General features: G+C 43.7%; 1 protein-coding gene across 1 annotated transcript in view; it reads right to left on the reverse strand.

The window, feature by feature from the left end:
- Positions 1-2663: 2663 nt before the first annotated feature.
- The window catches only part of KCNK13 (potassium two pore domain channel subfamily K member 13), a 105790-nt gene continuing 86945 nt past the window's right edge, over positions 2664-21508 (reverse strand). The window contains exon 2 of the mRNA XM_038752850.1: positions 2664-5009. Within this exon, the coding sequence (XP_038608778.1) occupies positions 4117-5009 (893 nt within the window). The 3' untranslated portion in view covers positions 2664-4116. The remainder of the gene's footprint in view (positions 5010-21508) is intronic.

A 21508-nucleotide genomic window follows, 5' to 3' on the forward strand; every position in this document is an offset into this window, starting at 1 on the left:
ATATTCTTAAATCTACCCGCATGGCAAATGGGACCATGGAAATTACTTTAGGCATCAGAAAAGTCTGTTGCTTCTGGGCCAGGCACTACGGAGCTTGTTGTTCAACAACAATATCTTTTTGGGGAGAAAATGAATGAGACAACTGTTTTACTAGTGGTGATGGAGAATAAACAGGCAAGCCTTCTTTGATCATGCCAGGAACCAATGCATCTTGAGTGCATCTTCTAGACTGTGAGTCCACTGTTGGGTAGGGACCGTCTCTTTATGTTGCCAACTTGTACTTCCCAAGCATTTAGTACAGTGCTCTGCACACAGTAAGTGCTCAATAAATACGATTGATTGATTGATTGATTGACTGATACAATGAAATAGCCTCTTTCCCACATTAGATGTCATAGCCCAGTAACCCAAACAAATATCTAATATAACTGACTGAAAAGCTTGCAAATGGTTAACTCTGAAAACCCAGGAATCAGGTACATCTCCAGAGGGGATAAACTTTAATTACCTTCAAGGACTTCTTTAAACTGCTCAGAAAAATGCCACATTAGCATTCCTCTGCTCCACTGCACTTTGACACTTATTTTTCTTCTAGTTGAGAGTGGGAAGAGAGCTAGGGCCTAAGACCACCACACCACCCATCTCAATCAATAGTACTTACTGTGTGTCTATGCTGCATAAACTCATTTAATTAAGCATTTGTAAGAGTTAGTAGTCTCGATCCCTGCCCTTAAGGAGCTTACAATTCATCTCAATATGAAGTGAGATCAGAGAACAACAAGATGGGGTAATAATTCCCTTTCTGGCATCTGGCCAGAAGCCTGAGAGGGTTTTTTGTTGTTGTTGTTTCCTTGTATGTCAAACCCTGCAGGACTCTCAACTGCAATTAAAACTGGACAACAATGAAGGGAAACGCATAGAAAGGGAACTGCATTATGAACAGCTTGGCTAAAAAAAAAAAAAGTCCCCATCATGAATAAAAGTTGTTTAATAAATGATGACCACTATTATGGGGCAGTAATTGAAGTGCAAAGTCCTCCATTGCTCAATTATAAAAAGATATTTACAGCAAAGGTAATTCCTGCCATTTAGAAACTGCAGGGCTGAGGAAATACATAGAGGCCACATCTCTGATTTATGACCAGCATTCAATGCATAGCCTACACTTTTCCAAAACTTTATGACAACTGCAAGAGGATATAAGTGATACCCTGCAATCAGAATAGCACACCCGCTTCTGGTTGGAGCTGCAATGTGGACTGGTTTAGATCATCATTATCTCAGCAAATGATTGATGAGATGTCTCCTCAGTCTTGCCAAAATTCCCTCACTATCTTGTCACACAGTAAAATGTGCCTGTTATTCAAAGTGATTTCTAAATAGGAAGGGGAGTGTTCCACCCTCAGCTGTGCAGAAAGAATAAGATGTTAATGTGTGCTAATGAACTGGCCTCTCACCTTGGACTGCCAGATTCTTACAGAAGGAACAAGCAAAAGTAGCCCTAATGCTTTCCCACTAGATCAAACGCCATGGTTTGGCATCCAGAAACCCTCCAATACAAAACTCACACTAGAGGGTGACTTCAAGGACAGTCCAGACTGAGAGGAAGATGGTCCTAACCATTAGCCAAACTGGGGCTCTGGTACCAGCATGGCTTAATGGCAAGAGCACGGGCTTGGGAGTCAGAGAACGTGGGTTCTAATTCCAGTTCTGCACTTGTCTGCTGTGTGAGCTTGGGCAAGCCACTTAACTTCTCTGTGCCTCATTTACCTCATCTGTAAAATGGGGATTAAGACGGTGAGCTCAACATGGGACAATTTACCTTGTATCTACCCCTGCACTTAGAACAGTGTTTGGCACACAGTAAGCCCTTAACAAACACCATAATTATTATTATTATTATTACCCAAAACACTCGCTATTTGTGTCTCACTCACTAAAGGCAGGAACTAAAGCTCCATTTCAGGATGGGACAAGCACCTCTTCTTCATGGGAGTTAATCTGCCTAGTTTCCCAGGTGGAAGTCAAACATTACCTCTCAGGCAGGAACTTTGTCACACCAAAGCTCATGCATCCAGGGGCTTGTTGAGTTCACTCTGTTCATGTTTCTGGAAGGGGAATGTCTGATGCTACATGTCACCACTGTTCTTCTCAGCTGTTCTCTTCCCAGCATTTCTGATGACCCCAAAATATGTATGAAGACATGCTCACAAATCACCTTTCTCTTGTTCGTAGCCACACAGTGATATTCTCTGATTACCATCACCTATTTGAGTGGCTTGTGCTACCCATGTCACAGTGGGCTCCAAGGTCATTGAATTAAGGTATCATTGACTGTGATGTCACCTCCTATTTCGTCTTGTTTTTCAAGCCACTAGCACAGTGTTCCATTCACAGCAGCTGCTCAGTAAATACAGTGGATGATTTTGGCTGAAAGAGCTAGTTAGTAAGAAACTCCTGAGTAGCGTTCAACTAAATCCTACTGGGTTCTAACCAGGTAGACTTTATGTTAATAATAGGAATTTTATTTTCAGAAAAACTCTTCCTCCCCTAAGACTAAGCTCTCAACAAGAAACATTGCAGGCAATTTGAAAAATGTTGGGCCCATTTGGCAGGCTTTGGGTAAAATTTAATTTTCTGAATTAAATTAAATTCCTCTAAAGAAATGGCAGCAGGCAGTTTCATTTTGAAAGAGCTTGGGTTGGAAGGGTCTGTTAACTCCTAAAGTTTCCTTCCCAGGAAGTTGTAAAAGGGGCACAGCAATCTATTCAACAATATAAGTTTTTGTAAAGCCCAATAAGAACCACAATATTTTTCGTCTCTACAAAAGTCCAAAGGGAAAAAAGGAGGGAGGGCATTTGAGATTCTCGTTCAATGCTCTGGGTTAGCACACAGTGCTTTGGCAATAAAATATATTCACAACAGATTAATCCTATTTCAACATCCAGCTTTGTATATTATTTCTTCTGTTCCCCCACAGAAGATGCTGTAGGTCTCTGAGGGCCATTAGGTTAATTTCTCCCACGCTTGTGATTCAAGTCATGATTAATGCATTTTCTATTTGGATTCTCTCCCCAAATGTCCAAAGCAAGTCCTCAGATCATTGTATTTAAATAACATGAGGATTTATTCAGTTTCTAGCTCTAATCAAGACACAGTCATTATCTCTGCAACAGGCCAAAACCCTGGTAGAAATGAGATGGGGCTACGAGATCACTAAAAAAGATAACGCCAAACTGTTCTTCATAATTATAGAAATATTCTTTGTGCTTCTGCTTAAAAGCTTGTTAGTGAATTTGGTTTTCTTATCAAAAACCCCCTTCCTCCAATATGTGCACATGGGCACATAGTAAGTGCTTAACAAATACCATAAAAAACTATTAAAAGGCCTAGACAATAGAGTCATCTGGTAATCTAAAAAAGGACAAAAGCTCAGCATTGAGTCCAACAAACAAACAAACAATCTCTCCCACCCCTTAGCATACAAATTAAAACAGATTTTTCCCAGGGACACCTGTCCATGGAATTGCTGGTCGATCTGATTTGGACCCTAACATGCTGTAACAGTGCCCTTTCAAGGAAGGGGTCGTGTTACATTCTAGAACAGGCTTGGCAATCCTTGACAAATACAATCATTCGGTAGTCCCAAAAGGTGAGTAGAGGTTCTTTGTCCACGTGAGGACAATCTGGAGAAGTAGAGAAGCTGGGGCTAAAAAAAAAAATGAAAAAGTCAGTGGTCTCTGAGTCAAAATTAGTGCAATAGAGATCTGACCTGGTGAAAAGGAACTGAATTTCTTGTGCTGCATTCATGAGTCTGCTTTTAAAACCCATCTTAGGTTTAAAGAATAAAGAGCCCCCCGAAAAGGCAGCAGAAGTCTGACGTTGGATAATAGTCTGTGTTACTTGCCCCTTGCCCTTCAGTTGTTGGCTGTTTTCAGGAAATGACAGAAGGATCAAGAAGATGACCACAGAGATCCAAGAAGACACAGAAGTGGTAAAAAAACAAGAGAATTAAACCAGAAGGCCAGGAGGCTACACTGGGAGACTCCTAGGCTGCCTTCTCCGATGCCAACATCCCCTGTGCTCTGTTTCCAACCGCATTCTTGTCCTTCTTCTCTACCTGTCCACACTTGTCTCTGCCAGCCTGTTATTCATTATCGCCAAGGCCCCAACCCCTCCTGAGAATCCATTGTGCCTGGACAGCGTGCTGATTTGCCTGGGGCAGCCGTTGGCCGTCTCAGAAAGCTGCTTTTGCATGATGGCCAGTGAGACTTTGTTGGAGGCCAAGAAGTCTTTCATGGAGATCATCTCCCCAGATAGCCGACGCCCATCGGTGTCACTCTCCATCACACCGCCGGTCTCGATGGAGATATTCCGTCGGTTCCGGATGCTGCCCGGCATGATCGCGTTCCTCCTCGATCGGAAGACTTTCCTTTGGCATCTTTGGCAGCACCGGCACTCCATTTTCTTGAGGATCCAGTTTACAGACTGTTTGATGATGATGGAGATCACATTGAACAAGGAGTAGATGCAGCAGACTCCCATGAGGATGAAGACAAAGTTGCCAAATCGGTAGAGTCCCTGGCTTTCATACTGGGCGTTCTGGCTACTTACGAGGTCCCCAAAGCCAATGGTGCTGAAGGCCACGAAGCAGAAATAAAGTGAATCGAAATAACTCCATCCTTCGATGGGGGTGTACATCGCAGAGGCACAGCAGGAGATGAGGAGAGATGCCAAACACAGGATCAGCATGACGTAATACACGGAGGGCTTCCACCCTGCCAAGCTGTCCACCTCAGAGTTGCCAGAGCCCCGTCTGCTGTCATGGGGAAGGGTCCCCTTTCTTCTAAGCTGCTTCTCGTGGCAGCTCTTCATGACATAGGCGATGACTGTAATCAGGCGCTCTAGGAAGAGGTTGAAGAACAAAATGGTGCCTGCACAGCCAATGAGGCCATAAAATATTAGAAATATTTTACCTCCCACAGTTGCTGGGGTGGTCATGCCAAATCCTAGGGGAGACAAAATGGAAGGAAAGAGAAGTTAAAATAAGCCTCGGTCCTTTGCGGCCTAGTGAAAGAGCATGGGTTTGGGACTCAGAGGACGTGGGTTATAATCCTGGGTCCGCCATTTATCTGTTGTGTGACCTTGGGCAAGCCACTCAATTTCTCTGTGTTGAGAACAGGCTGCTCTCAGGTAGAGGCACAGGTACAGGCTTTGCTCTACCTCATCTGTAAAATGGGGATTAAGACTGTGAGCCCAACGTGGAACAACCTGATTACCTTGTATCTACCCCATTGCTTAGAACAGTGCTTGGAACATAGTAAGTGCTTTATCAAGTTCCATAATAATAATAATTATTATTATTAGTGGAAAGAGAACAGGCCTGGGAGTCAGAGGACCTGGGTTCTAATCTTGGCTCTGCCAACTACTTGCACTGAGGCTTTGGGCAAGTCACTTAATTTCTTCGTGCCTCACTTTCCTCAACTGTTTTTCCTCCTACTTAAGACTCTGAGCCCCATGTGGGACGGGGACTGGGTCAGACCTAATGAACATATATCTACCCCAACACTTAGAACAGTGTTTGACACATAACAGGCAATTAATAAATACCATAAAAATAAAGTAAAAATAAGCCTCGGACCTTCTGAGTACAGAAAGTCAGATTCAACATCTTCAAAGGGAGCAAAAGTAACTAAAATAGTTTAGCCTAATTTTGAGTACTGTATACATTACAAAAAGCCCTTCTTCACCCTAAAATAAACCCATGTTTCAGCACTCAGTAGTTTCAGATTGAAGGGACAAGCCTAGGCTGCTTTCCTGAATACAAGGAAAAGGCTTCATCAGGGGCACTGGAAAAATGAGCTGAAATCCTCTGGAAGAAACATGAATGGCTGAGTAGTCTTATGGATTAATCATCTTTTTTTTTTTTTTACTGGGTTCTGGACCATGCTACCCAGCCTTAAAACAGCATCTCACTACTGGCAAACCCCATATTACAGTCACACCAAGATGCACACATTCTAGAAATACAGTTGTAATAGCTTGTTATCTTTCCCAAGGTTACATAACACTTTCAACTTGGAGATACAGCTTTGACAATCCACCTGATCATTGCAAGATGCCAAAGCACTGAAGTAGCTATGGTCTCTCCACCAACACCAAAGATTTGGGGAATAAGAAGTATTGCATCAATTTTAAAGAAAGCAGATGAATTTCTCAAAAATAACTGATGAAAGCATTAACATTAGCATTAACATAACAACTGTGTTATACTGAACTCTTCCAATCCCTTAGTACAGTGCTTTGCCTACAGTAAATGCTTAATAAATACCATTGATCAACTGATTGATCATGAAAGCAGTACAGTGGCATGAAGAGGTGGTCAGAAGTTCTCAGAAGGAGCTGGTATGCCATAATATAATTTATGAGGACAGGAAGGCTGGTTTTTGTTCTTTTTTAATGTATTCGTTATTACTATTAGTAGTAGTAGCAGTAGTGTAGTAAAAAAATAATAATAATGGCATTTGTTAAGCCCTTACTATGCACCAGCACTGCACTGAATACTGGGGTGAATAAAAACAAATTAAGTTGGAAACAGTCCCTATTCCATGGGGGGCTCACAGTATCAATACCCATTTTACAGATGAAGTAACTGAGGCACAGAGAAGTACAGTGACTTGCTCAAGGTCACAAAGCAGACTAGTGGCAGCGCTGGGATTAGAACCCATGACCTTCTGACTCCCAGGCCTGTGCTCTAACCACTCCACCATGCTGCAATATGGGACTGATCAGCAAAATCCCAAGCAAAGCTGTGTTATGTGTTTTCAGTTTGCACTTCATGTTATTCTGGGCTAACACTACTGCCAGATAAAAGAGATCCTCAACATCAGCTGTCTCTACATATGCCTGAACGAACAGGTTACAGACAATTTTTCTATCAATTTGGACAAGATGGTGACTATAGGAACCGAGAAATCATGCTTTGAGTAAATTAATTAAGAAGCATAATGAGTCACTAATTAATTTTTCAAATAAATTAAATTTTTCTTCCCAGAGAAATCAAACTCACTATCGAATGAACACACACACCCACACACAAATACACTCTACATTTAGTGCAGAAAATGAAGCATATGTAACTTTTAGACCAAAGTGCAGAAAACAGACTTCAAATTGTTTTAAGGCACGTCTTAAGTACTATGTGCCAGGCACTGTACTAAGCATAGGGGTAGACATAAGACAATCAGGCTGGATGTGGTCCCTGCCTGACATGGGACTCAATGTCTAAGTAGGTGAGAGTAGGATTTAATCCCCATTTTACAGATGAGTTAATTGAGGCACAGAGAAGTTAAGTGATTTGTCCGTGGTCACCTAGCAGACAAATGGCAGAGTCTCTGCTCATGTTACCAGGTTTTCTGCTTCCCATACTGCTTAACTGTTCAGGGATGTCAACGTGAGACATTTAATAAAGAAGGAAAATACACAGAGTTGAGGCTGAGAAAACAACTTTCTGACATTCAACAGAAGTCACCTCTTATTTGGGAGCTTTTATTTGCAAAGAGCAGCTTTGTTCTGCTTTTCCCACTACTGATGACTCTTGTTCATGTGTCAGTTTCAGCACAGCATTCAGAATATGCTGCACACTTTACTTCCCCTCTATGTCAGCCCCTTAAATTCTCACACCTTAGCCTGAGGGTGTTCCAAAAGGCCAAGGCATAATAATTAATAGGAAATAATACCCAGGACAGCTTATTGATTTTTCTAGTGAGCTCATGCAAGTTCAGTTCCAACTAAATGGAGAGAAAAATCAAGAAATATGAAAATATTCTTCACAATTGTAACCCCTGCCCTCATTCATTTCTCCCAAGAGCTCACATGCCAACTTTCACTCACTCTCAGAATCTCCCTATCACACCCCATCCCGGTGGACTTCTGCAGAGAAAAGGAAATATGTGGGTTGTGACCTGCTGTGGTGGAGCCCAGCTTAGGCCAGCATTAGCTTGTACTTCCCAAGCGCTTAGTACAGTGCTCTGCACACAGTAAGTCCTCAATAAATATGATTGAATGAATGAATTAGCCCCTTACTTCCTCCTTTCGCCCTTTACATCCTTCCCTCTCACTTTGTTTTAGTTTTCACTGCTCAGTCCGAGCTCACACTCTCAACCATTAACACTCCCCTCTCCCTGTTCTATCTGATCTTGACTCTTTAGTCACTAGAGAGGATACCAGAAATATTAGAGTAACACTCTAATAATAGAAAACAATCTTCTCAATAGCTACTTAGCCACCCTTCTGGGTGCATAAATACCCTCTGTTCGGTGAAAGGACGGGGGTCCAGGGTGAAGAGCCGCTTGGGGTGTTGGCGAGCTGCTCCACTCCCATGGGGAGTGTCTGCCGCAGCTCCTTCTGATTCCTAGGGTTCTAGGTAGGCATGCTATTGATACCTGTCTAGTTGTTTTGTTTTGATGTCTATCTCCCCTGTTCTAGACTGTGAGCTCGTTGTTGGGTAGGGATTGTCTCTGTTGCCGAATTGTACTTTCCAGGCGCTTAGCACAGTGCTCTGCACATAGTAAGCACTCAATAAATACGATTGATGATTAAAGGGTTTGTCCCATATGGGGGCCTGTCTCTGTTTTTGAGCTTGGCCCTTGGCATTAATGCAATATAGGGGTTAACTAGGCATGGTTTTGACCAGGTTTGATTTTGGTGAGATCTGGTTTGGGGCACCTTTTCTAGCCTCTCCCCAATTCACGAAGGGCTACTCAAATACCCAGGGAGTCCTCAAGTATCACTACTGCCTCAACGATGATCCAACAATAACCTGGGTAGCAGGGGTAGCAGTAGTATTTAGTAAGTGTTCACTGTATTCAGAGCACTGTACTAAGTGCTGGGAAAAATACACTGTTGGGAATTAGACATGGTCAATGCATGTCTTTTGGGGGGCGGTTCTGACTTGCATAGAACTTTGGTTCAGGAGCAAGAGGAGGGAATGGCAAGGACATTATTATTGTTATTATTGATATTGATTATTATAATCTTATTTATTGAGCACTTACACTTGGAGGAGTATAATGTAACATCAGACACAACCCCTGCCCACAACGAGCTCATAGTCTTGAGGGGGCTCCTACTGCCAGTAGGCCATGTACTTGGGTTGCTTTTTCAGTAAGTGGGGATGGTTTGTGTAGAACTATTCCCATTCTTTTGCTCAGTTCCTCTCATGACCATCTGCAGGCATTGCCAGATGGCCCACTGGGGTTAGAGGATCGATCTGTGGCCATGAAACAGAATATGTCTGTGCACCCCTTGCAGCAGACACTGCTCTGCCCTCACCCACATTTTACCCAACTGTTTAGTGTGATAATCTCCCCCTCCTTCCCCCGCACCTTACCTCCTTCCCCTCCCACAGCACCTGTAGATATGTATATATGTTTGTACGTATTTATTACTCTATTTATTTTACTTGTACATATTTACTATTCTATTTATTTTATTTTGTTAATATGTTTTGTTTTGTTGTCTGTCTCCCCCTTCTAGACTGTGAGCCCACTGTTGGGTAGGGACCGTCTCTATATGTTGCCAACTTGTACGTCCCAAGCACTTAGTACAGTGCTCTGCACACAGTAAGCGCTCAATATAATTGAATGAATGAATGAATAATCAAATCCACCGGGCAAACACTTCGAGTCTTTATTATCAATATCTATTTATCATACTTCTAACTGCTTACTAGAGCTGTAACAGTCTGGACTATCAGAAAGTCTTGTTCATCCACAGGCAAAATTGGATGGTGGAAGAAATGCAAGGTTATTGGATGAGGGAATGGGAAAGAGCAACAGCAAAATATTTAAAGGTGTCATCATCATCATTATGGTATTTACTGAGTGCCTGCACAAAACTCTCCTCCTCTAGTCACAATGCTCTCTCTCTCCCATATATATATATATATAATCATTCTTGTATTTTATATTGTTTTTGTGTTTTTATTGTTTCATCCTTATATGCCTGTTGCCCATCCCCTCTCCGCTCCCACATTCTTATATTGGGAGCCCCTTGAAGGTCAAGCACTATGACTAATTTTCACCTGTGTAATTAATTCCAGAGCTTTTCACAAATAAATTACTTAATAAATGTCATTATTTTATTACTACTACTGTTTTGTAAAAATGCAAAATAGCTCCGTCTTCTTTAAATTTAATTTTCATCTCAGAAAATATGACATTTGACTCTGAAGTGTGAACACTTTATTTTTCTATCATAGTAGCATTTATCGAATACCCATGGCTTCAGAAAACCAAATTAGGTGCTTGGGATTAAAATGTAATAATAATAATAATGGTATTTGTTATGTGCTTACTAAGTGCAAAGCACTGTTCTAAGCACTGGGGGGATACAAGGTGATCAAGTTGTCCCACGTGGGGCTCACAGTCAATCCCCATTTTACAGATCAGGTAACTGAGGCACAGAGAAGTTAAGTGGCTTGTCCAAGGTCACACAGCTGACAAGTGGTGGAGTGAGGATTCAAACCCATGACCTCTGACTCCCAAGCCTGTGCTCTTTCCACTGAGCCACACTGCTTCTCATGTAAGCAACAGATCGAGTTCTTATTCTTAAATTTCTTCAATTCAATGGAGATACATGGTCTCTAATTGACATACACAGCAGGTAAGAGAGTATGAGGTGAGACTATAGATAATAATAATTGTACTTGAGGCATTTAAGTGCTTACTATGTGCTAAGTGCTTGGGTAGATATAAGATAATCAGGTTGGACTCAATCCCTGTCTCACAGTCTAAATAGAAGGGAGAACAAGTATTCAATCCTCATTTTACAGATGAGGAAACTGAGACCCCAAGAAGTTAAGTGAGTTCCCCAACATCACTCCCCAGGCAAGTGACAGAGCCAGAACTCAAACCCATATCTTCTGATTCCTAGGCTTGTGCTCTTACTACTAAGCTATGCTGCTTCTCATTTGGATGACAATCTGAATGACCCAAACGTCTCTTGGGAGTTCCACCTGAACATTGTGTAGACTCACAAGACCACACTCTAATTGGGCTGAAAAGGACCTGAGATGATCTTCTAGTTCACTCCCTAGAGTCCTGGTTGGCCTCCACCTGAAACCCGTCAAACAGTGAGCCATCCATGGGCCCCCAGGTGTCTACAGCAAGTGCTTAATATTACTATTACTACTCCTTTATCTTTGCCTGGGAGAGTGGCTAAGGGGTGGGTGTTGTGGCTCCTTTTGCTTCCTATAAAAACTAGAGCAGGGGCTCTTGAGGTTTCAAGGAGTGGTGGAATCCCTATAGCACTTAAGTTCCCATACTTGGAAGCTGTTGCTCCTAGGACTCTTGGAAACAGATCTTTTAGAGTTGGGCTGCAGCCTCATAAAGGATTAGGGCAACCCAGCTCCTGATTTCACTTCCACCTGGGTGGGGGTCATCGTCTTCTAGATAATGACAGGCTAAAGCAATGCTGCCTGTATTTATTCCAGCTTTTCAATCCTTGCCCCCAGAACTTCACTGGACAGACCCACTACAAACTCTCATGGGGTTATTATCCAGGCTCAAGAACTCATTTGTGCCATTTATTTTTCCCTCAAGGCAATTTTCCCTACAGCTTCCTCCTAAATCCTGGGCTCTTTTCACCATGAAAAGGTTTTCCAGGACAGGCTGTTCAGTTCCACTGTCACATCCTGGAAGTTCTAGCTCTACATATTAGTATACTGCTTCATTCCCCAGATACACCAGTAATGAAAGCTCGGGAGAATTCTTCCATGACCAGCATGTTCCAGCACGTTTTCTAACAGGAAATGGTTCTAGTACACTCTGTCCCATTGTCTTGTTTTCTCCATTTTACACTTTTCAGCCCAGAAAGATTGTCACCATTTCTGACAACTAACCATTATATAACTCAGTTGTCACTCAAAGGGGAAAATAAAGGACAGCACTCAGGAAGGCATGACAGATGGTGCTGGCTGAGAAAGAGGGGTATGTGCTCTCAGTAGTTCCTTTTTGCAGCTGGAGAACATCAGCTAGATTAAGTGAATTATCTAAAATTGAAAAACAGGATTGGCTCTTAAATCCTTGAGAAAACAGACTTGGCATCTCTCTGCTTGGCATTGAATCAATAGATCAGTGGATTTATTGAGCATTCCCTGGGCACAGAGTACTGAACTAAGTGCTTTGGGAAAGTACAATACAACAGATTTAGTAGATGTGATTCCTGCCCACAAGGAATTTACCATCTGCGAGAGGTGAACAGACATTAAAATCAATTAGGGACAAGGGAAAAAGTAGACTATAAGAATATTTACCTAGGTATCATAAGGCTGGAGTGAGTATCAAAGTGCTTAAAGGCTATATAGCCCCTTGATTCCCAGATGGTTCTGTCACCACCCACCACCGAAAGCATGCTGTAGACCTTCTTTCCCCACAACACCACCCTAATAATAATAATAATGATGGCATTTGTTAAGTGCTTACTATGTGCAAAGCACTGTTCTAAGCGCTGGCGGCTGGGATACAAGGTAATCACGTTGTCCCACGGGGGCTCACAGTCTTCATCCCCATTATACAGATGAGGTAACTGAAGCTCAGAGAAGTTAAGTGACTTGCCCAAGGTCACACAACAGACATGTGGGGGAGCCGGGATTAGAGCCCATGACCTCTGACTCCCAAGCCTGTGCTCTTTCCACTGAGCCACGCTGCTTCTCCAAATCTAGCTGAGCTCCCTCAACACCATTACAAGAGTTTTACAGTGGAGTGTTAGCATTCAAAAATAGGGCCGTGAATTCTGGTGGCCAGGTGGATGAGAACAGGTAGGGGAGGAGGGCAGTGCCTGTATACATGGTCCCTCTTTATGGACAAAACTGAAGCAATCGGGAGTGATTTCCCTAAAGTCTCCCCTGTTCCTCTACAGTCCATCCCACCTCCTGCCTCTTTGAATCTCCCATCTTTCCCAGCAGTATCTCAAGAGGACATAACCCTCCAAATCTCAAAATCTACCCCCTCCTCTGCACCTCCGACCCCATCCCTTTACACTTTATCAAAACAGTTGCCTCCCTCATTCTTCCATCTTTGACCATCATCTTCAACTGTTCATTCTTCAATTACTTCTTCCCCACTGTTTTCAAACACGCTCATGTGGCCTCATCCTAAAAAAAATCCTCCCTTGACTCCACGGCTCCCTCCAGTTATCGCCCCATCTACTTCCTGCCATTGCGGGCAGGGAGTGCATCTGTTTATTGTTATGTTGTACTCTCCCATGCACTTAGTACAGTGCTCTGCACACAGTAAAATGGTCAATAAATGACTGAATGAATTTCTCTTCTAGTTCCTTGAGCGAATTGACTTGCTACCTCCATTTCCTTTTCTTCAATTGTCTCCTAGACACCCTCCAATCTGGATTCCACCCCTAACACTCCACAGAAACTGCCCTCACTAAAGTCACCAATGAACTCCTTTCATGCCATACGCAACAGCCTCTACTCAATCCTAAACCTCCTCGACTTCTCAACTAAATTGAAACTGTAGATTAACTCCTTCTCCTGAAAATATTACCAAGCCCTGGCTTCACTAAGACTGGTGTCTCCAGGTTCTTCTCATCTCTCTGGCCCCTCATTCTTAATCTATTTTGCAGCCTCCTCCTCTACCTCCCACCTTCCAACTATGGGAGTCCCTCAAAGCTCAGTTCTCGGTCCCCTTTTACTCCATCTCCCTTGGAGAAATCATTCACTCCCATGGCAGCAACTACCACCTCCCACATGGCTGATTTTCAAATCAACTCTTGAGGACAGACCAGTAGAGAAATACACTCCACCTGATTTCACAAAAATGATTCATTCTGACACCTCTTGAACTAAGCCTACCTCCTTCTTTGGCTTTGCAGATCTTGGGGCAACCTCCCTCTCTTTTATTGAGGGATACTATGAAAAGTTTTAAATCCAAATTAGAAATGAACACACCAAAGAACTGAGAACAGGATAGACATTCAACTGACTAGACGATACATTCAGCTGAATAAATTGCTAAACAAAACACTGTATCATTGTAGGGACTCCTAAGAGTCAGAAATTCTTGGTAGCTCCCTCACATCCAGTCCTGAGGCATCCTTGGTTTGGCCATCTTGTTTTCAATGTAAAACTTTCAGTTTACAAACTCTTTGGGTGAAGCGAGGAAAGGGCTGTTTACAACTTCTGAGAAGCAACATGACCTAGTCGAAAGAGCAAGGACCTTGGCATCAGAGGATCTGGGTTCTACTCCTGGCTCTTCCATTTGTCTGTTGTGTGATCTTGGGCAAATCACTTAACTTCTCTATGTCTCAGTTATCTCATCTGTAAAATGGAGATTAAGACTGGGAGCCCTATGTGGGACAGGGACTATAACCAACCCGATTATCTTGTATCTACCCCAGTGCTCATTACAGTGCCTGGCACATAGCAAGCACTTAACAAATACCTTTTAAAAAAGCTTCCCTAGCCCTGATCTCTCTCTTTCTTTGCAGTGTCACATTTCTTCCTGCTTTAGGACACTGCTATTTGGATATTCTGCTGACACCTCAATCTTAACATGTTCAAACTGAACTCCTCATCTTTCCACTGAATTCTATCCTTCCCTTGACTTTTCCATTATTGTAGATAACACCAACATCTTCCCTATTTCATAAGATTTATTTATTTAATTTATTTGTACATATCTATTCTATTTATTTTATTTTGTTAGTATGTTTGGTCTCTGTCTCCCCCTTTTAGACTGTGAGCCCACTGTTGGTTAGGGACTGTCTCTATATGTTGCCAATTTGTACTTCCCAAGCGCTTAGTACAGTGCTCTGTACATAGTTGGCGCTCAATAAATACGATTGATGATGATGATAAGATTGTAATCTTGGCATTATCATCATCTCTCTCATTCAACCCATATATTCCATCTGTCACCAAATTCTACTGGTCCTACCTTCACAACATCACTAAAATCTTCCCTTTTCTCTTCATCCAAATTGATATTACACTGATCCAAGTACTTAACTTATCCCACCTTCACTACTACATCAGCCCCCTCATTGTTCTTACTGCCTCCTGTCTATTCCCCACTACAGTCCAAACTTCATTTCTCTGCCCGGATCATTTTTCTAAAAACACTAAATGTCTATGCTTTGCCATGGCTCAAAAACCTCCATTGGTTGCCCATCCACCTCTGCATCAAACAGAAATTCCTTATCATTGGCTTTAAAGCACTTAATAAATAAATATGATTAAATGAATTTAAAGCTCTCCCGCTCCTAACTTCCTCACTGATTTCTTAGTACAACACAGCACACTCACTTTGCTCCGCTAATGCCAACCTACTCACTGTACCTCGATCTCATCTACCTCACTATCAACCCCTCGCCCACATCCTGCCTTTGGAATGGAACTCCCGCTCCCTTGATATCTGACAGACCATCATTCTCCCCACCTTCAAAATCTTATTAAAATCATATGTCCAAACCACCTTTCACAACTAAGCCCTCATTTCTCCTACTCCCTCTCGCTTCTGCATGGCCCTTGCACTCGGATTTGTACCCCATAATCACTTGATATTCACCCCACCCTCAGCCCCACAGCACTTATCTGCATAAATGTAATTTATTTTAATGGCTGTATCTTCCCCTCTTGACTTTTAGCTCCTTATGGTCAGGGAACATATCTACCAACTCTTTTGAACTGTGTACTCTTGCAAGTGTTTAGTACATTGCTCTGCACAAAGTAAGCACTCAATAAATTCCTTTGATTGATTGATTGCTTGTGTGTTGCAGCTCTTGAACTTGTGAAGGTGATACTCTGCAGTTATCAACACTAGAGTGATTAGCCAGCCCAGCCACAGAGAGATCTAGTGTAGGTGCTGCGATCAGACTGCTGGGGTATCTAGCTCTTAAATGTAGCCCTAGCCATAGCCATTAGTGTCAACTTCTCTCTGAGGTCCTGGGGGGAAAGGAAGCAGGGATTTAAAGAGTCAAAGGGCTAACAGGCCAGAAAGTCACCATTTGGATCTTTTCGGCCCTGATTGGAAACTCTCAGATCTTGCGAGATCATTGGGAAGAGTCAAGCTCAAAGATCTCAGGGCATGAGGAGGCAACATATCAGACTTTCCTCATGCCTTCCCTGACTTGAAGGTGGCCCAACAAGTCCCTTTTGTGGAGGGTTAAGTAATTACTGAGGGCTTATTATGTGCAGAGCACTGTACTGAGTGCTTGGGAGAATACAATACAACAGAGTTAGCAGACATGGTTCCTGCCCACAATGAGCTCCACGTGGTTTTTTTTTCCCTTCTGCATAGGATTGAGGTTTATTGCAGGGATTCTTCCCCAGAGCTCTCCTTCTAAGCAAGCTCCCTCTGGTCACTGCCACTACTTCTTGCCTAAATCAATCAATCAATCAATCAAATGTATTTACTGAGCCATTACTGTGTGCAGAGCATTATACTAAGTGCTAGGGGGAGGGATATAGCAGGGATGACAGACACGTTCCCTGCCCACACTGAGCTTACAATCTAGAGGGGAAGTCAGACATATCCACTTATTTATACAAATTACAGATATGTACATAAATGACATGGAGCTGAGAATGAATAAAGGGGTAAGGTGGGAAGATAAGGAGTTCTGTTTTGGACATGTTAAACTTGAGGTATCAGTGGGATATCCAGTTAGAGATGTTCCAAAGGTAGAAGGCAATGTGTGAATGCAGAGAAGGATAGAGGTCAGGACTGGAGATGTAGATTTAGGAATCATCTGCATAGATATAACTGTTGAAGTCATGGGAGTGAAATAGTTCTCCAAGAGAGTGGGTGTAGATGGAGGGTGGAAGGCGACCCAGAAGTGAGCCTTGAGGAAGGGACCCCTACTGTCTGAAGATGGGAGGCAAAGGAAGAGCCTGTGAAAGAGGCCAAGAATGAGCAATCAGAGAGGCAGGAGGAGAACCAAGAGAGGACAGTGTCAGTGAAGCCAAGGTTGGATAAAATTTCACGTTGCGGGGGGGGGAATCCACAGAATTGAAGGTAGCTGAGAAGCCTAGGAAGATTAGGAAGGAGTAGAGACCATCAGACTTGGCAAAAAAAAAGTGACTGGTTACCTTAGTGATGGCTGTTTCTGTGGAGTTAAGGGGATAGAGTGAAGGGGGTAGAAACCAGATTGGAGGGGATCAAGGAGAGAATTGGAGGTGAGGAAGAGGAGACAGTGGGTGTAAACAACTTTTTCAAGAAGTTTGGAGAGGACTGGTAGGAGGAGGATGAGGCGATGACTGGAGGGAGCCATGGAGCCAAGAGTGTTATTTTTAGGACTGAGGGTGCATAAGCAGGTTTGAAAGTAGTAGGGAAGAAACCATTGGAAAGTGAAGATGCAGTCAAGGAGAGAAGCGGGAGGGCAAGTGTTTTAAGAAGGTTTGAAGGAATGCGGTCAGAAGTGCTGGTGGAGAGAGTAGACTTAGAGAGGAAATGAGAGATCTCTTCATGGCCTAGAGATAGAGCAATGGGACTTGGAGTCAGAAGGACCTGAGTTCTAATCTCAGTTCTGCCACTTGTCTGCTGTGTTACCATTTGCAAGTCACTGAACTTCTCTGTGCCTCAGTTACCTCATCTGTAAAAGGGGGATTAAAACTGTGAGCCCCATGTGGGACAGGGACTGTGCCCAACCTGATTAGCTTGTGTCTTCCCCAGAGCTTAGCCTTTCTCTCCTTCTGCAGCCCAGCCCACACCCTCCACTCCTCTGCCACTAACCTCCACACTGTGCCTTGTTCTCGCCTATCCTGCCATCGACCCCCGGCCTACTTTCTTCCCCTGGCCTGGAATGCCCTCCATCCACACATCTGCCAAGCTAGCTCTCTTCCTCCTTTCAAAGCCCTACTGAGAGCTCACCTCCTCCAGAAGGCCTTCCCAGACTGAACCCCCTTTTTCCTCTCAATCAATCAATCAATCAATCGTATTTATTGAGCGCTTACTATGTGCAGAGCACTGTACTAAGCGCTTGGGAAGTACAAATTGGCATCACATAGAGACAGTCCCTACCCAACAGTGGGCTCACAGTCTAAAAGGGGGAGACAGAGAACAGAACCAAACATACCAACAAAATAAAATAAGTAGGATAGAAATGTACAAGTAAAATAAATAAATAAATAAATAAATAGAGTAATAAATATGTACAACCATATATACATATATACAGGTGCTGTGGGGAAGGGAAGGAGGTAAGACGGGGGGATGGAGAGGGGGACGAGGGGGAGAGGAAAGAAGGGGCTCAGTCTGGGAAGGCCTCCTGGAGGAGGTGAGCTCTCAGCAGGGCCTTGAAGGGAGGAAGAGAGCTAGCTTGGCGGATGGGCAGAGGGAGGGCATTCCAGGCCCGGGGGATGACGTGGGCCGGGGGTCGATGGCGGGACAGGCGAGAGCGAGGTACAGTGAGGAGATTAGTGGTGGAGGAGCGGAGGGTGCGGGCTGGGCAGTAGAAGGAGAGAAGGGAGGTGAGGTAGGAGGGGGCGAGGTGATGGAGAGCCTTGAAGCCCAGGGTGAGGAGTTTCTGCCTGATGCGCAGATTGATCGGTAGCCATTGGAGGTTTTTGAGGAGGGGGAGTAATATGTCCAGAGCGTTTCTGGACAAAGATAATCCGGGCAGCAGCATGAAGTATGGATTGAAGTGGAGAGAGACACGAGGATGGGAGATCAGAGAGAAGGCCAGTGCAGTAGTCCAGACGGGATAGGATGAGAGCTTGAATTAGCAGGGTAGCGGTTTGGATGGAGAGGAAAGGGCGGATCTTGGCAATGTTGCGGAGCTGAGACCGGCAGGTTTTGGTGACGGCTTGGATGTGAGGGGTGAATGAGAGAGCGGAGTCGAGGATGACACCAAGGTTGCGGGCTTGTGAGACGGGAAGGATGGTAGTGCCATCAACAGAGATGGGAAAGTTAGGGAGAGGACAAGGTTTGGGAGGGAAGACAAGGAGCTCAGTCTTCGACATGTTGAGCTTTAGGTGGCGGGCGGACATCCAGATGGAGATGTCCTGAAGGCAGGAGGAGATGCGAGCCTGGAGGGAAGGGGAGAGAGCAGGGGCAGAGATGTAGATCTGGGTGTCATCAGCGTAGAGATGATAGTTGAAGCCGTGGGAGCGAATGAGGTCACCAAGGGAGTGAGTGTAGATTGAGAACAGAAGGGGACCAAGCACTGAACCTTGGGGAACCCCCACAGTAAGAGGATGGGAGGGGGAGGAGGAGCCTGCAAAAGAGACTGAGAAAGAATGACCGGAAAGATAAGAGGAGAACCAGGAGAGGACGGAGTCAGTGAAGCCAAGGTCAGATAACGTGTTGAGGAGAAGGGGGTGGTCCACAGTGTCAAAGGCAGCTGAGAGGTCGAGGAGGATTAGGACAGAGTATGAGCCGTTGGATTTGGCAAGCAGGAGGTCATTGGTGACCTTTGAGAGCGCAGTTTCCGTGGAATGAAGGGGACGGAAGCCAGACTGGAGGGGGTCGAGGAGAGAGTTGTTGTTGAGGAATTCTAGGCAGCGCGTGTAGACAACTCGTTCAAGGAGTTTGGAAAGGAATGGTAGGAGGGATATGGGATGATAACTAGAAGGTGAGGTGGGGTCACCTCCCTACCCCTTCGACCTACCTCCTTTCCCTTCCCAGAGCACTTGTATATATTTGTACAGATTTACTACTCTGTTTATTTTACTTGTACATATTTACTATTCTATTTTTGTTAATGATGTGCATATAGCTATAATTCTATTTGTTCTGACAATTTTGACACCTGTCCTACATGTTTTGTTGTCTGTCTCCCCCTTCTAGACTGAGAGCCTGTTGTTGGGTAGGGACCGTTCCCATATGTTGCCGACTTGTACTTCCCAAGCACTTAGTACAGTGCTCTGCACACAGTAAGCACTCAATAAATACAACTGAATGAACAGTGCTTGACACATAATAAGCGCTCAATACATACCATTATCATTATGATTATTATTCTAGAGATAATAGATCTTTTCTTGAGGAACATTTGTTCCTTTGACTAAAACAAGTAACCACAAGTTCATGTCTCCCATTTGGTATTTTGAGAAATATAGAAAGAGAAGACAGGAAGTTGAACAAGACAACGGTGTTATGTACTAGGCCTTGATGGTGAATTTTGAGTGTTGGCCCTCACCTTAGCTTCGTGACCTGAAGGCACATTTTAGGTCTCTCCCACACAGATGGACTACTGAAAGGGAATACTACTACTACTAATAAGAATAATTACAGTATTTGTTCAGCACTTACTATGTGCCAGGCACTGTTCTAAGCTTTGGGGTGGATACAAGCAAATTGGGTTGAACAGTCCCTGTCCCACGTGGGGCTCACAGTCTCAATCCTCATTTTGCAGACAAGATAAATGAGGCCCAGAGAAGCGAAAGGACTTGCACAATGTCATGCAGTAGACAAGTGGTGGATCCAGGATTAGAAATCATGACCTTCTGACTCCCAGGCCTGTGCTCTATTCACTACACCATGTTGCTTCTGCTGGCTTGAGGCACTATACCAGCCGGTTCTTGTCATATTTTTGTGGGAGTTGGTTCAGCCTTGGCTCAGTTCTAGAGCTCTACACACACACCCTGAAAGAGAAATTACTTTAAGCTCTTGAAGGGCAAGGCACACACTCCCCACTGAGATTCTGCCATGCTCAGAAATTATGTCATTCAGCATGCCCCAAAGGAGGAGATCTAAGAGCTGGATTCCAGTTGTTCATGTGTGATCTAAAATGGGCTGGACCAAGAGGACGAGACCAGTCCTGCAGACAAAAGGGTTACTTCCTTATTTTCATTTCTCAAACAGTTCCCTTTGCTTCCAATAGATTTGGATGCCAGTTCAGTAGGCCATTTCAAGTGCAACAATAAAAAGCCATGAAGAGGAAGAATAATCATCAGCAGTAGAAAATGTAATTTCTTCCTTTTCAGAAGTTGCAAACTTTCAAGGAGGAAAAAGCCTAGCTGTGGAATTTGATGACAAAAAGGAGAACTGAAATTTTCCAGGAAAAAATGTCTTTAATTTCAGATTCCTCTTTCAATCACTCAGTCAACAAGAATTTACTGGGTGTCTGTGGGGAACACCATGTTCTTAGGTGTGTGAGCTGTGGTCTTCAATGACATGGGAAGCAGCATGGTGTAGTGGAGAAAGCACAGGCCTGGGAGTCAGAAAGTCATGGGTTCTAATTCTGGCTCCACCACTTGTCTGTTGTGTTACCTTGGGCAAGTCACTTAACTTCTCTGTGCCCCAGTTACCGCTCTGTAAAATGGGGACTGAGACTGTGAGCCCCATGTGGGACGGGGTCTGTATCCAACGTGATTTGCTTCTATCAACCCCAGGACATGGGATAATGCCTGTCACATAGTAAGCATTTAACAAATACCATAATTATTATTGTTATTATTATTATTATTATAATGGAAAGGACAAGGACGAGAATGTGCCAGTACTTTGGGGGACGGAGGCCCTGAAAGGGGAACTAGGGGTGAAAAAGT

The sequence above is a fragment of the Tachyglossus aculeatus genome, chromosome 1 (assembly GCF_015852505.1).
Source record: "Tachyglossus aculeatus isolate mTacAcu1 chromosome 1, mTacAcu1.pri, whole genome shotgun sequence".
Lineage (NCBI taxonomy): Eukaryota > Metazoa > Chordata > Mammalia > Monotremata > Tachyglossidae > Tachyglossus > Tachyglossus aculeatus.